This window comes from Melozone crissalis, unplaced genomic scaffold (genome assembly GCF_028551555.1).
Source record: "Melozone crissalis strain CALT ecotype California unplaced genomic scaffold, PUWL_Pcris_2 ptg000041l_1, whole genome shotgun sequence".
NCBI classification, from domain to species: domain Eukaryota; kingdom Metazoa; phylum Chordata; class Aves; order Passeriformes; family Passerellidae; genus Melozone; species Melozone crissalis.
In genome coordinates, this window is record NW_026535819.1 from 11,264,031 (window position 1) to 11,279,265 (window position 15,235).

Genomic DNA, 15,235 nt, shown 5'->3' on the forward strand with positions numbered 1-15,235 from the left:
ATGGCTGCAGGCGGGCGGGCGATGCTGGCCCTGCTGGTGCTGCTGGGTGAGCTCTGCCGACACGGCCGGGGGTGTGTGGCTGCAGGGAAGGGGCCTTGGTGCTGGCTGCTCCGCTCCGCTCCTGCACGGCAGCTTGCCCCAGCGCTGGGCCAGCCCGCTGGGCTCTGCTGGTGAATGCAGCCCGGGGTTCCCACCGGGAGCGGGTGCCGGAGCCCCCAGCACCAGGCGGGGGTCACCAGTGGCTTTGCTCAGCATGGGACAAAAACCATCCAGATATTCCTGTTCCTTCCAAAAAGGGGGCTGGGACTGGCAGCACGGGTGTGCTATAGCAGAGTCAGTGCCCTGGCAGGCTCTGGCACCCCGAGGCTGACGGTGGGAGGTGGCAGTGTGAGAGATGTGGAGTGCCAGGACAGTGCCGGGGCAGGGATCGTCCAGGGCAAAATGCCGCTGAGAGCTCAGTACTTGCCCCAGCAGGCTCCCAAACCGAGGTGCTGCAGGTCACACGTGCCCTCCATCACCTGCTGCGGGCACCACGCCTAGTTCCCTGCGGGTTTTCAGCCCCATTGTCTCTCTCGTAGCCAGAACTCTCCTCCCCACTGGATCCGTGGTCGTCAACAGCTGCAGCAGTGCGGCTGAGCAGCTCTGCAACTTCGTCTGTGACTGCAGCGACTGCTCGGATGAGAACCAGTGTGGTGGGTGCTCAGACTCCCCAGGCCCCCAGACTCACCCTCAGGCCTGTTCCTGGGGTGAGAGCAGGCTATGTAGGGGGGACGTTGTGGGTACAGGTCCCTGGGGTGGTGCTGGTGCCCAGGATGAATGCAGGCTCCCCCAGGATTGGTACAGAACTGTGGGGTGGCTGCAGATGCACAGGGTAGGGGCAGGTCCCTTGTGCAGGTGTCCAGGGTGAACACAGGTGGCCTGGGCACAGGTGAGACTGCCAGGTGGGTGCAGGGTCCCAGGTTGTGTGCAGGTCCCCTGAGCTGGTTACAGGTTCCCTGGGTAGGTGCAGCCCCCCAGGATAGGTGCAGTTCCCTGGGATGGGCACAGGTCCCCAGGGTGGCCCCAAACCTGCCTTGACCCCTCATCTGCCCACCCTCAGGGTACCTACGGGGCTCAGCAGTGCTGGGCACCCCCTTCACCTGTGACTTTGAGGACAGTGACTGTGGCTGGCAGGACGTGGGCACCTCGACATATGGATGGGTGCGAGGCCGGGCCAGCCTTGCCATGTGGGGCATGGGGCCTCATTCAGACCACACCGTGGGCACTGACCTGGGTAAGTGGGAGCTGCTTGGTGAGCAGGCTCTGGGCACCCACAGTACCACTCCACTGGAGCTGGGGTGCCAGAACACCTATCTTTCTAGGGTGCAGGGGAGGGAGCAGACCCTTGGAGGGGCAGGAGTAGTGCTGGCACAGCTCTGGTGCCACCTCATGGGGCTGCAGCCCCCATTCTGCTTTCTGCCCTCCCCAGGTTGGTTCTTGGTCACCATGTCCCCCCCAGCAAAGACCATGGCCACAGCCTGGCTCAGGTCACCGGAGATGCGGGAAGCAGCTGCCATATGTGAGATCAGAGCCTGGTATCACCTCTCAGGGAGATGTGAGAGCACCCAAGGTGGGCACAGGCAGCATTGGCTACTAGGCAGTGGGGGATGATGGGGCCATCTGCCCCTGTGGCAGGGACAGAACCACCGACATCTTGAGATGGGTCCTTGCCACCCTGTTTGCCTCTTCCACGCTCCACACACGGAGCTGGTGGGACCTGGGGGTCCCAGTTCCAACTCCCAGAGCCGGTGGGGCTCCATCCATTCCTTTGGGTACCCCTGGGTGCCCTGTACCAAGGGCACTTTTGGGGCTTCCCTCAGGGCTGAAGCAGACAGAGCGGCCGGTGCTGCGCCTGGCCGTGGCACACCGGGATGGGGTGGTGGAGCTGTGGCAGAGCCCTGAGCACAGCAGGGAGGGCTGGCACCCGCTGGTTGCCTACCCCGGACGGATCGTGGAGCAGTTCCAGGTGAGACGGTGTTGGCACCTTGGTACCCGGGCACTGTCCCCATAAGCTGGGACCAGAGGAGCTGGGCAATGTTCTGAGACCTGGCCTGGGGAGCTCATGCCATCCTCATCCTCCCATGACAGCTCATCTTCTCCCTGACACAACCACCCACCTGCGGGGCAGAGGTGGCGCTCGATGACATCATGTTCAGGAACTGTGGCTTACCAGGTGAGTCCCACGTCTGCTGGGATGTGAGCTGGGATCTTGGGGGAACTGGGTGGGTGCAAAACCCGGGGAGCTCTCCCATTGCTCGGCGCTCCCATTGGCTGGGGGCACCGCGCCCTGGCCAGAGCACGAGGTGGGCAGCAAAAACCTGTCCCTTGAGCCCCCCCTAGGAATGATGTGGCAGTGCTCACCACGTCCCCGTGGGAGCAGCCACTGGCTGACATGTGTTCCCCCGCGGCAGAGGTCGGGCAGCAGGCCTGCGGGGCCCAGGAGAGGCGTTGCCACCGCGGCTCCTGCCTGGCACAGCGTCGTTTCTGCGACGGCACCGACGACTGCGGGGACAACTCGGACGAGGGCGCGGCGCAGTGCAGTGAGCACCCCTGGCCCCAGGGAGGAGTCCTGTGGATAGGCTGAGGGTCCGCCTCGGTGGGGCAAAGCTGTGCTCTGGGCTGGCAGGGGCCCACCCGGTTCTGCCCTACGCCAGGAGGGCAAAATGACCCTGAGGGTTTGAAGAGGGGTGGCATCAGCCCAACCCATTGCAGGGATCCGTCTGTCCAAGAGAGGGCTGGGAGCTCAGTTTCTGGGTCACCGCTGTCCCTTCTTCTCACAGAGAACTTCACCCGCTGCTCCTTTGACTATGATCTCTGTGGCTGGGAGACGGCGGCCAGGCCCCCGGTGTGGGGCAGGAACACGAGCCTGAACCTGGGCACCTCCTACAGCATTCCCACTCGGGACCACAGCAACAACAGCAGGGCAGGTACGTGACGGGGCACCGGTGCCCCAGGGGAGCGCCACTGCAGGTGGACGTGGCACACGCCAGGGCTCTGCTCAAGGCTGTGCCAGGACAGCGGAGTCCTGCCCCCACGCATCTGCCTGGCTCCGCTCAGCCCCAGCATCTCCTGCAGGTTTTTTCCTCCATGTGAGCGGTGACCCCGCTGCACAAGCTGGTGGCACAGCTCAGCTCAGCAGCCCCACCTTCCAAGCCACCAACTCCTGTTCTGTGAGTCACAGCTGGCACCTCCTGTCACAGCTCATGTGGGAATGGTGGTGACAGGAGATGGGGTTCCCAACTCTGGGGACCCTCATGCAGGGCTGGGCTGTGGTTGGCCCTTGCTGGGAATGGACATCAGGTTTTTGGGGTGGTTTGGTGACATCTCTGGTGCCCATTGCCCACCTGAGCTTCTCACAGCCCCTCTGTGGGATGCAGGGGGCTGTGTGCCCCTGCCCTAAGGGCTCACCCTCCTCCCAATCCCCAGCTCGTACTGTACTGCCACCTCCATGGCTCAGCCACCAGCAGCCTCAGCATCTCCTATGTGACCAACTCTACCAAGCACCTGATGAGGAAAAGGACAGGAGACCTGGGCAGCTGCTGGGTGCGGGAGAGAGTGGACTTCGATGTGACGGATCCCTTCAAGGTGGGCTGCTGCTGGGCTGGGGGGAGCCGGGCTGCTCTGGGGTCCGGGACCACAGCTGTGGACAGGGGCACCCCCCAAGCCCACTGTGGCCATGCCAGCCCACACTGTGCACCCCTGTCAGCCACAGCATTGCCCCTGCTCACACCGAGTCCCTTCTTGAGCAAAATGTGAGTCAGTCCATGACAGGTTCTGGCTCCCCCCATCACACGGCTCCCCGGTGTCACCCCAATCCTCCCCATATCGTGCAGGACCCCTTGCTGATGTTTCTGACGTGGTGCTTTCCTGCAGGTGCTGATCGAGGGGGTGGCTGGCAGCGGGGGGACCGTGGCTGTCGATGACCTGATCCTGTCTCAGGGCTGTGTGAAGGAACAGGGTGAGCTGGTGGGCAGTGTCCCTCACTCTGCTCCAGTGCTGGCAGCTGTCCCAGGTGTCTTGCACCCATGGCACCACGCCTAAAGGACAGGCATGGTCTGCCTGTCCCTCTGCTTATCCTGGGTGCAGAACAGCAAATACTTGCCCTGGGGTAATGGTATCTTTTTCCTGGGGCTGTAACACTCCATTTTCTGTCTCAAAATGTGCCACACAAGCAGCTCTTACTAGGTCCTGGGTCTCCTTCAGCTGGTGGCAACTAGGCTGAGCTGGGACGGGATGGGAAATGGAGAGCCAGGAAGATGCCTGGGGACATGGGACAGTGTTTCAAGGGCTGACACTGATGCTGTTGCTGGGCCCTTTCACCACTGCTCTCCATCTGGGCTGTTTCACCATCAGAGAAGCCTCTGGTCACACTGCTGAGCCAGGCACGTGCCGGCCCCTGCGCAGCAGACGAGGTGGCCTGTGCCAGTGGGGACTGCATTGCTGCAGAGCTGGCCTGCGACTTCGCCCACACCTGCGCCGACGGCTCCGACGAGGAGCGCTGTGGTGAGAGCCCAGGCAGGCACTGCCCCAGCAGGGGAGGGGACCAGGCACCCCTGGGCTGGCCTGGCTGGCGCATGTGTGTGCCTGCACAGCCCCTGGAACCACAAGGGCCTGGCAAGACTGAGCCTGGAGTTTTTGGTTGCCCAGAGCAGCTGTGGCTGCCCCATCCCTGGCAGTGTCCGAGGCTGGTTGGACAGGGCTTGGAGCACCCTGGGGTAGTGGAAGGTGTCCCTGCCCATGACAGAGGGGTGGAATGAGGTGAGCTTTAAGGTCCATCCAACCCAAACCATTCTGAGATTCTGGGATTCTTTGACTTTGCAGGGACAACAACCTTCGAGTCAGGGGCTGGGGGCTGGCACGACGTCAGCGTGGGGCGGCTGCGCTGGGCTCTGCAGAAGGTCACTGAATCTGACATCTTCCTTACAGGTGAGACTGTTCTCACCACCCAGACAATGCTCTTCACTGCTCAGCACCACAGGAGCCTCCAGAGCAAGGGCTCCCAGGGGGTGCCACGCACAATGGGGGATGGTGCCCAGGCAGGATGCTGGGCTGGGGGTGCTACCAGTGATGTGGGACCCCAGCCCTCACCTCACAGAGTGTTTCTGTGCTCAGGGACTTTCCTGGCCCTCCAGACAGGAGAAGGACAGATGGTGGGTCCTGCAAAGGCACGATCGCCTCTGCTGGGCCCCTCTGGCCCTGCCTGCACCATGGAGATGAGCTACCACATCCACAGTGACCCCCAAGGTAACCTCCTGCCCACCCCAGGGTGCCCTGCCTGCTTCCTTCTCCCAGACCCCCCATGTCTACTTGCCTTTACTGCCTCTCCCAACCCTGCTTTGCCCCATCACATCATCCTGGAGCTGGGGTGTCTGTGTCCCTGTCTGTGTCCCTGCACCCCGTGACTGTGGGCTGGTGCCATGGAGGGTTCCCACAGGGTGGCCAGGGGTTTTGGGTGCCCACAGCCTCTGCACCATCTCTTGTTCCAGGCTTCCTTGCCATCAATGTCGCAGATCCCACCGCTGGCAGCACCCAGCTGGTCTGGCAGACACAAGGTCGTGGCAGCACAACTGGGGGTCACGTCCGTGTCCCTCTGGGAGAGAGAAGCCGGCCCTTTCAGGTGTGCTGGATGCACAGGGACCAGCCTGGGGGGCTCTCAGTGGGACAATGCCAGTGCTGCCAGGCACCCCAGGCTCATGGCTGCTTGCCCCCAGGTCGAGCTGCTGGCGCTGGTGGATCTCCAGGGCTCAGCCAGTGTCGGTGTTGACAATGTGACATTCGAGCAGTGCTACCACGACGTGGTGACACCCACAGCTGCGGGTATGGCCAGGAGTGCGTGGGCAGGGAGGGTAACCCCACACCCTTTCCGTGGGGGCTGCCTGGTGGCTGTCACTCTGTCCAAGAGCAGGACCATGGTGCACAAGGCCGGGGGCCAGGGCCAAGCACATATCCTGCCCTGCCCTGTGACCCCTGCATGGGGTAAACCTGGGGAGTGGGGCAGGTGAACAGGGGGAAAGGGACGTTGGGGAGACCCATTTGCTTTTGTGATGCCTTACTCCTTTCCACTTCTATACTGTCGCCTGTCTCCGGCCAGAGCTGTCCTGCAACTTTGAGAGGGGCATGTGTGGCTGGTACCAGGATCTGTCCAGTGACTTCAAATGGGTCCACAGCACAGGGCAGGGACAGGGCTCTGACCACACCACCGGCTCGGGTAAGGGGCTGGTTGCTCTTTGGGGGAACCCAGGACATCCCATAACCTTCCGTTCCCAGGGCCAAGGCATGCCTTGTACACTCCCAGCAGCCCCGTGCCTGCAGAGCAAGCTCACCTATGGCAGGCTGAGAGTGCCCAGATCTGGGCTGTGGGTGATGCAGAACACTCACACCATGACCCCTCCACCCTGGCTGTCCCCAACATTCAGGCTACTTCTTGTCCGTGGACTCCTCTGTGCCATGGAGCCACGGGCAGCGGGCGCTGCTCCTCAGCTCCCACCAGGAGCCGGCCGCTGCCCCTCGCTGTCTGTCCTTCTGGTACCGCCTGGCGGGCCCGCAAATCGGTACGTGCCCCACGGCATCCTGCCAGGGCCGCCCCAGCCTGCCTCCGCTCTGAGGACAGCGGGGTCCCCAAGGGCTGTGGGATGGCTGCCCCCATGCCCCGCTCTGCCCAGGTACCCTGAGCCTCAAGCTGTGGCCAGAGGGAGGAGAGGAGGAGGTGCTGTGGACCCGCCGCGGAACCCAGGGCAGCATCTGGCACCGGGCACGGGCGACACTGCCCTCCACGGGCCAGCGGCGGTACCGGGTGAGGAGCGCCCCGCGCGTCCCTGGCACCAGCAGGGCACAGCGTGTCTGACACCGCTGCCTGCGCACAGGTGGCTTTCGAGGTGCTGCATGACGGTTTCCTGGGGGACGTGGGGCTGGACGACATCACGCAGACAGCGGGACCCTGTGGGGCCGAGCTCTCCTGCTCCTTCGAGGTGGAGGGCTGCGGGCTGGCAGCCAGCGGAGAGGGCACCTGGCAGCGACAGAGCAACGGCACCGGCACCGCCGCCGGCCCTGCGGCCGACCACACCACGGGCACCGCCGCAGGTTCGGGGCCGTGGCAGCCCCGGTGCTTCCCTGCTGTGTCCCCCCTGTCCGCCCCTGAGTGTCCTGCCCGTACCCCACGCCAGCCTTGCCTGGTCTCCCTGTTCATGCCTGCCCTGCCCTCCCTGCCTTCCCCAGGATGAGAACGCGATACTGCACAGGGCTTCCCAAACCTGGAACTCCCAAAATGCAGTCTCCCAGCCCCAGGGCTCCCTAATCCTGGGGAGGTTCCCAAACTCGGGAGACTCCTTGACCTGGGGGGAAAACCCAGCCTCAGTTGTCCCCTAGTGCTCCCCAGCAGGGCTGGGCAGGGGTCACAGCACAGGGGCTTCTCTCCTCCAGGCCATTACATGGTGGTGAACACGGGCAGGGTCTCCCTGCCTGCAGGGCACACGGCTGCCCTCACCTCCCAGCCCTACCAGCCCTCAGTGTCTGCCCAGTGCCTGGCCTTCTGGTACCTGCTGAGCGCTGGGACCCCAGGTGAGCACCGCCTGCCCTGAGACCCCTGGGGACACCTCCAGATGGGTGGGGGCCCCACACAGCACAGCCCTGGACCCCTGCTCCATGTTGGGTGCCCTGGGCAGGCTCCCTCAGGGTGTTCGTGGAGCAGAGCAGGGTGAGGAGGAAGGTTCTGAGCGTGAGCACCATGGAAGGGAGCAGCTGGCACCGCAGCCATGCCACCGTCCAGCCCGATGGCGACTGGCAGGTGAGACAGGGCAGGGTGCTGGGGGCAGCTGGAGGTGATGAGGGGTGCATGGAGGCTGCCAGCCTCAGCATGTCACCCTGCCCAGGTGGTGTTTGAGGCAGTGGGAGCTGGGGGTGACCACGGATACATTGCACTGGACGACCTGCACGTGTCGGAGGGAGTCTGCCCCAAGCCAGGTGAGACCCCACCCCACAGGGGCACTATGGATCGGGGTGGGGGGGATGGGACATCCTATGGGAGCCTGTAAGCCATGGGGATAGGGACAGACCTGTTCCTGCCCTGAGCCTGGCCCGGCCCAAATCTGGGGGTGGTGTGTACCACCCAGGTGCCCCATCTCCTGCCAGGTACTGCTGGGTCTCACAGCCCTGCTTTCCTCCCAGCATCCTGTGACTTCGAGCAGGACACTTGTGGCTGGAGCAGCCCCTCGGACCCCCGCTTGCACAGCTTAGCCTGGGGCTGGAAGAGTGGGGTCACCCTGGCCAAGTACCCTGGCCCTGAGCAGGATCACACCCTGGGCACAAGGAACGGTAGGAAACACTCACCCCTGCCTGGGAACGCTGGCATGGCCAGAGTGAGGAAGAGGAGCTGGGGGTGGATGGGGTCAGTCCAGTCCACGTTGTGAGGCCTGGTCCCACAGCATCCCTGTCCCTTCTTCACCAGGGAGGGGCAGCTCAGCCCAAGGGCAGTGAGGCACAGGGCTGATTTGTGTTCTCCTCCAGGCATCACCCGGCCTTTGGGGGAAGAGTGGGACAAGTGGGGTGGGACAAGTGAATGCAGGACTGGGGGACACCCTGCGCTCTGTCCCTGCCTGGCCAGGTCACTACATGCACTTTGACACCAGCGTGCTGGGTGCCAGGGGCACCAGTGCCCTGCTGGAGAGCCCACCCCTGCCTGCAGCCACCGACTCCTGCCTGCGCTTCTGGTACCACATGGACATCCCGGAGCACCTCTGTGAGCACTGAAGGGGCAGGGAGGAGGGGCCCATGGGTCCCTGGGACTCCCTGGCTCCATGGGAGTGGGGGCCTCAGTCCTCCCCACCTGTGCACCGCGGCCACTGCTTCAGTTCCAGCTGGGCAGTGGCGAAGGCCCATTCCCTCTGGGTGCTGCCATCCCAGTAGAGGATGGCGTGGCCGGGAGGGCTCGGGGCAGCCGGTGATGCCAGGGCTCCTGTGCCCCGTCCTTGCAGCCAGCGGGGAGCTGCGGGTGGCGCTGCGCGGCGCGGGGGGACGGCGCACGGTGTGGAGCGTGCCGGGGCACCGCGGCCGGGGCTGGCGGGGCGCCGCGGTGCCGGTGCAGAGCCCCGGTGAGTTCCAGGTAAGTGGGGCCACCCTGGGGTGCGGGGTGTCTCCGGGCGTGCAGCGGCCCCCCAGAGCCCACCTTCCCCCGCAGATCTGCTTTGAGATCACCACACGGAGGTGGCCGATGGAGGGGACAGTGGCACTGGATGACATCATGTACAGCGCCAGGGTGGGCTGCCATTCCAGCCCGGAGAGTCCAGTGGAAGGTGCGGGGAAGAGGGGTGGGTGTGTGTGCAGTTCTGGCTGTGAAAGGTCAACCCAGAGCTGCCCAGGGTGCTGGGCTGAGGGTGGAGGCAGTTCTCTGGGCAGTGGGTCGAAATGACAGCATTTCCTTGCCCTGCAGAGAAGCCCTCCGGCAGTTTCGTGGCAGAGGTGACGCTCAGTGTGCTCCTGGCCCTCGTCATAGTGGCGCTGGGGGCTGCTGGGGGCTGGTGCTGGCTGAAACAGCGAAGGCTGGCGAGCAGGACACCGACAGAGAACAACAGTTCCCAGGGCTTCGACAACATCACCTTCCGAGATGTAAGGACAGGGTGAAGGACTTGCTTAATTACCCCAGCTGTGCTAAAACAGCGATTTCCTAAAAGCTCAGCAAATGCCAGCAGGCTCTCCCTGACCCTGCATTCCGCCAACGCGACAGGGAGGTGCAAAGGGCTCTGCCTCTTATCTGCTTGTTGACAAACAAGTGACCCTGAGCTGCAGGACTGACCCAAAAGTGCTGCTGCCACCAGGCAGCTGCTCCGGAAAGAGCTGAGTGTGCTCCCACCCCCGAGTCTTGGGGGAAGGAGGCCTGGCAAACCTGGCTCATCCTCACTCAGCCAGCGCTCAATTTAGTGCAAGGTGGCTTAAGCTGCAGGCCCTTGGATCGGCAGCACAGCCACCAGCCCCATCAAGGTCTCCAGCAGGAGACGTGGAGCCCCCTGGGCACACCGGGGGTTTGGTGCCTCTGCAGGTCACGGGGCTGGCACGCAGGTTGTCCTCGCTGCAGCCTGGAAGAAATCCTGGTGCTTCACAGCAGACAGCCCACGTTTGTCACCAATTCCCACTCACCTTTCTTTGCAGGACAAGGTCATTATATCTCCACGGGAGGGGGATGAGTCCTGAAATTAGCAGCCAGCAGCAGGAATTGCCTGCTCCCCCCAGGCAGACCAGCCCTCGACAATACCCACACTCCATCAGCTGCCTGCTCTCTGCCCCGGCACCAGGAGCCGGCGAGCCGGGGAGCCTGCCCTGCCCAGGGACACACCGCTGCCATCTCTACCTCCAAGTGCTCGGGAAAAGCGTTTGTGTTGTTTGTAACATGAAGTTTTGCTTCCAAGACACAGCAATGTGCCCGTGCTTTGGCAGGGGGCACGAGTGGGGGTTCTCACAGTGGCTGTCCTCATCCAAACAGGGTTCTGGCCATGGAAGGGAGGGTGAAGTGTGGGGTCCTGGCCCCCAGAGCTGGGAAGAACAGTGGGTGCTGCAGAGGGTGTGAGCCACTTCCCATGCCTAGGACAAAGCACAAGAGCTCCCAGGGCACAGAGAGCCCAGGGGGAAGCAGCTCAGTGCTTCTGCTGGTTTTGGGGAGGGTGAGTGGGAGGGCAGGGAGCGGAGGAGGGCATCACACAGCACCCCTGAGGGCAGCCGGCAGCTCCCACTCTGGTGTACAGGTGCCCACCTGCTGCCCACACACCTTGTGAATGCACTTGATAAACATCACTGGCAAACCCGGTGCAGGCTGAGCTGCAGGCTGGACTCAGGGCCTGCACCCCCACCCTGCCCCCAGTGCACCCGAGCCCAGGACCCCTCCCTCACCCCCAGCTTTCACACCTTAACACTGTCAACTCCCAACCCAGCTCCACACACAGCCCAGTTCAGCCCCTCCACAAGGAGCATCCTGCTACCCCCCAGCCCCAGGTACAGCTGGAGGGATGTGCTGCTGTCCCAGATTGTGACCAGAGCCTGTCTCCCTCTCACCCAGCTGTGTCCCCCTCAGGTGCTGCCTCAGTCATGCCAAGCACCATCCCCACAGCCCTGTCCTGATTGCAGAAATGAGGGCCCAAGAGAGCTGAGAGCTGAGGAAGGGCAAGGAGGGCTCAGGCTTCAGCTGATGTCTCTGCACCTGCCTGGATGTGCAGAGCCCCACAGCACTGATTGAAGCCCCAGGCTGCTGGCCAAGCTGCACCATCCCCATGCAGGGAGACTGACACAGCCAGGAAGGCTGTGACAGTGCTGGCCCTCATCCCAGGCACCCCAGGGGTCCCTTTAATTACAATCCCAGAAGGAAGAGGTGACTCAGCTCCGGTCACACCCAGCCACAACTAACAGCTGGTCACATGCAGCAGCTCCCCTGGGCAACTGAAGGGTATCAAACTTTATTATAGATCTCTTTAAAACAGGCTGGAAAGAACAAACCAAACTCATTGAGATACAGTGACTGAATCATCATTTCTGATCAAGCCCCAACTCTCCCAAATTATTTATATATAATATATCTCACCCATCCCCCAAATTGTTTCAATTAAATCCTCACATTTCAGACCACCCTAATTGCCTTAACATCAGCTGCTGCTAACACCACAATGTACATGTTTTCTGGCAAATCAGAGGCAGGGTTTGGGTTTTTTCTTGGGGTTTAGATCCTCAATCTCTGAAAAGGAGCAAGGAAAAACAAACATCAGGAAATTGCTTCTTTAAGGTTGCCTTTTTACAGCAGGTATAGATTCAGCAGATTTCCCCCCAAAGCAAGTCTGAAACCCTCTTGTTCAGCTTTGCAATATGCAGAGTGGTTGAGGAGAACCAGATCAGTCTAAGCAAACAGATTTCGAGGCTTTGTTGTCATTTTCCTTTGGGGCCAGTTTCCAGAGGTTTTCCAATGTCCTTTCCACGCAGTTTGAGGCCTGGAATAAGACAAAGGAGACCACCACCATCAGCACTCAATCATTGACCCAATAACTTTTATTTCCATCAAATTCAGCCTTAAGGAAGAGAACATCCAGAAAGAGAGCAGGGGAACCAGAGTTCAGGAGAGTCCTACTTTAGTTTCTAGGAGCACCAGACCAACTTCAAACAAAAACCAATCAGATGGGATCTGAACCAGCCCAGGAGAGTAAAACCAACACAAAACCCTTCCACAAGTGCAATCAGGCTTCTATGGGTCTCAGCATCTCATAGGTTTTGGGGGCAAGCACACAGGGATGGTCCCCAGGGCACAGCCACAGGCATGAAGGTGCAGACAAAGATCAAGAGCTCCCAGTTCTGGTTCAGTCAGCAGATCCAGGTTTTATCAGAACATGTCTTAATGGCACCCCACCCACGATAAACTCCAGCCAGCAACACTCCTCACAGGAAAAAGGTAAATACTTGCCCCCAAACCACCCCTCCAAGCACTGGCATTATTTCTGAAGTCTCTCTTAACTCACCAATGGCTCTTTCGATCTTGCCCATGACCTGGTTATTGGGGATTGCTCGTCCTGATTCGTAGTCAGCGATAACTTGTGGTTTTTCATTGATTTTCTGAAAACAGAAGATGAGTCTCAAACACAGCAATGCTCAGCAGCAGCTCCCCAGACTCACACAGATAAGGAACAGGCTCTCATTATGCCAGGACAGATGACGAAGTGCTGCTCCCAGGCTGACTCCATCCCCACTGGCACCTCCCTGAAGTGTCCCAGTGCTGGTGACACCCATCCTGAGGGGACTCTGACCTCCCTCCTTCTCAGGAGGAATAGGACTACCAGGGATTGCTGCTCCTTCAGACATCAGGGAGTTGCTAACACTGCCCAGCCCAGATGGTACAAACCTCTAGGGTTGGTGTGAGCAGCTGGGAGGAAGCAGGGAGCAGCCTCCCACCAGCTCAGCAGCCACAGACAGGCTCTGCCTCCAGCCTGGGGCTCAAGGGCTGCACAAACCTCAAAACTTCTCCCAGACAACTGAAGCTGCCAGGACATCAGACACCAGCGACACTGCATTCCTCAAACTGCCAGCCCATGACACCCTCCCACTGCAGCTGCCCATGAGGCAACAGGAAAGGTGCCCACCCTCACCTGGAGGTCTCCACTCACCGTGGCCAAGTCCTTCTGTGTGAGGCCCTTGCTCTGTCGGCCCTGCTGGATCACTTTGCCCACCTCCAGGGACACTCTGTCATGGTGCAGCTCCTCTGTTTCACGATCAAGCTTGGCCGTGTTCTTTGTAATGAAGTGTTGTTTGTTCTGGCCTGCTGCCCCTGTCGTTCGAAGCAAGAATGAAAAAACAATCAAGGACAAACAAAATAAGGCTCAGAGCTGTGCCAAAAAGAATCAAAGGACTCTTTCCAAGCCCTCAGCTGCCCAGGATCCCAGGGTGATGTCAGGATTTCAACATACCAACATCACCATTGATCTCACCCAATTCTCCTGCCCATCAGGGAACATTACCTTAGCTCTGTTCATGGTGCTGTGCACACCTAGCCATGTAGAGCCCTTCCCTTTCCCTACCTCACACCTAAACTTCCCTATAGACAGGACAAGTCTTGTTTTTCATTGGGGATTTAATGCTCTAACTTTACTGCAGACACATATTTGTGCTGCAGCACAGAGAGGTCAATACTTGAACTTGAATTGTGCTTGCTCAGTATGAGGCACCCCAAGTTAGTAGCTTTTAAGCAATTTTCTGACATCTTTGATTAGTAGAATCTAATTGTACTTAGCTTTGCTAAAAAACAGCTTCAAAACCATTGTTTTCTTTCATGTTAGATATAGTATTTAAGCTCTAGTTTGAATCCTTACTCTCACATTAGTCTCTGGCATTCAGTGTCCCAAAAAAGCAGATTAACCTTCTTCAAGGACCATCTCTCTATTCCCAACCATCAGAATAACCTCCCTACAGTGAGAGAACCCGGCAATTTACATCAGAGAAGAAACAAGGCATTTTTAACGAGCAGCGCCATAGGAAGATCGGCAGCCATTCAAATTCGCAAAAGAAATAAGCTGCCAAAACGGGAAGCTTAAGTTTTGTGATGACAAAAGCTTTTCCAAGATCTCTGCGGGAACCAGGCAGATCTCCGCCCCGGCAACCAGAGCGAAGGGGCAGCTCCAGGAGCGTCGCCCCGGCGGCTCCCGGGGCCGCGCGTTCCGGCCCCGCTCGGGATCGCGGGCTCGGCCGGGCGGTGCCGCCGCCGCCTCTCCCCACCGCAGGCAGCCGCCGCAGAGCGGACCGGCCCCCGGGGATACCCACACTTCTTGGAAGTTTCCACGTCCTCCCCGCGCCGCTGGGCCGCCAAGATCGCCTGGGGAAAGAGCGAAGGTGCGCGGTGAGCATGGCGGCCGAGCCCGCGCCGAGCCCAGCCCAGCCCAGCCCCGCCGCCTGCCCGGCCCCCCACCGCGCCCCCGGCCGACCTGCTTGGACTTGGCCTGGGCCGCGCTCGGGCCCTTCTTGCGCAGCACCGTGACCGTGTCCCAGTCGCTCTCCGCCATCGCTCCGACCCCGCCCGGGCCGCGCCCGCCGCCGGGCACCGCCCCGTGCCCGCCTCCAGGGGCGCGGCCGAGCGGCGCCCGCTGATAGGGCGAGGTGCACGCCCGTCAGGAAAGACAAGCGCTCATAGGTGGAGGCCGGCGCGAGCGCAGGGCCTACGTTCCTGCATGGACTGTTGGCTTAACTGCACCAAGGCGTGACGCAGCTCCGTTTGATAGGTGCAGTTACCTGCCAATCAACCTCCTCGCTACGTAATTGGCAGATGCTCACGCCAATCTGGGGGCGGACGGCACGTGCTTGTACGCACTAAGATTGGCTGTTGGCCCTGCCAGTCACCCGGCACCCGGCAGGGATTGGTTTGTTCTGCGGTGCTGTCAGACCCGTTGACCCGCTCGGCTGAGCCGAGCCGAGCATGCGCAGTGCGGCGGTTCGGGAGCCGTGTCGGTTGGCCCCGGCCCGTTGGCCTCGGGCGCACCTGCGGGCACCGGCAGGGCTGGGCCGGACTGTGCCGTGGGGGCTTCGTGCTGCGGGGAGCCCCGTGCTGCGGGGAGCCCGGCAGAGCGTCCACAGGACGGACACGGGCATGGGGACGGTCCGGAGGAGCCAAGGGAGGAGTGGCTGAGGGCACTGGGTTGGTTCAGCCCAGAGAAGGCGATACTGAGATCAAACCTCGCTGGGGCTGCAG

At 61.3% G+C, this 15,235-nt stretch overlaps 2 protein-coding genes across 2 annotated transcripts; one reads left to right on the forward strand and one right to left on the reverse strand.

Moving 5' to 3' along the window:
- MAMDC4 (MAM domain containing 4) lies at positions 1–10,310 on the forward strand. Its single transcript, XM_054284511.1, has 29 exons — positions 1–71; positions 475–692; positions 1,100–1,273; positions 1,469–1,609; positions 1,860–2,005; positions 2,128–2,212; positions 2,451–2,579; positions 2,820–2,966; positions 3,115–3,209; positions 3,466–3,624; positions 3,913–3,997; positions 4,393–4,542; positions 4,861–4,965; positions 5,152–5,283; positions 5,526–5,656; positions 5,751–5,856; positions 6,131–6,247; positions 6,456–6,590; positions 6,702–6,832; positions 6,903–7,119; positions 7,459–7,596; positions 7,701–7,822; positions 7,908–7,998; positions 8,203–8,349; positions 8,639–8,773; positions 9,009–9,136; positions 9,212–9,326; positions 9,464–9,639; positions 10,180–10,310. Exons 1-29 carry the CDS (start codon positions 1–3, stop codon positions 10,219–10,221), a joined length of 3,768 nt encoding a protein of 1,255 aa, XP_054140486.1. The 3' UTR covers positions 10,222–10,310.
- Positions 10,311–11,458: 1,148 nt separating this feature from the next.
- Positions 11,459–14,584, reverse strand: EDF1 (endothelial differentiation related factor 1). The gene is made up of 5 exons (XM_054283994.1): positions 14,475–14,584; positions 14,314–14,365; positions 13,164–13,324; positions 12,522–12,615; positions 11,459–11,999 (listed from the first exon to the last, which is right to left on the reverse strand). The coding sequence occupies exons 1-5, from the start codon at positions 14,550–14,552 to the stop codon at positions 11,938–11,940; spliced, it is 447 nt and encodes a 148-aa protein (XP_054139969.1). The 5' UTR covers positions 14,553–14,584; the 3' UTR covers positions 11,459–11,937.
- Positions 14,585–15,235: the final 651 nt, after the last annotated feature.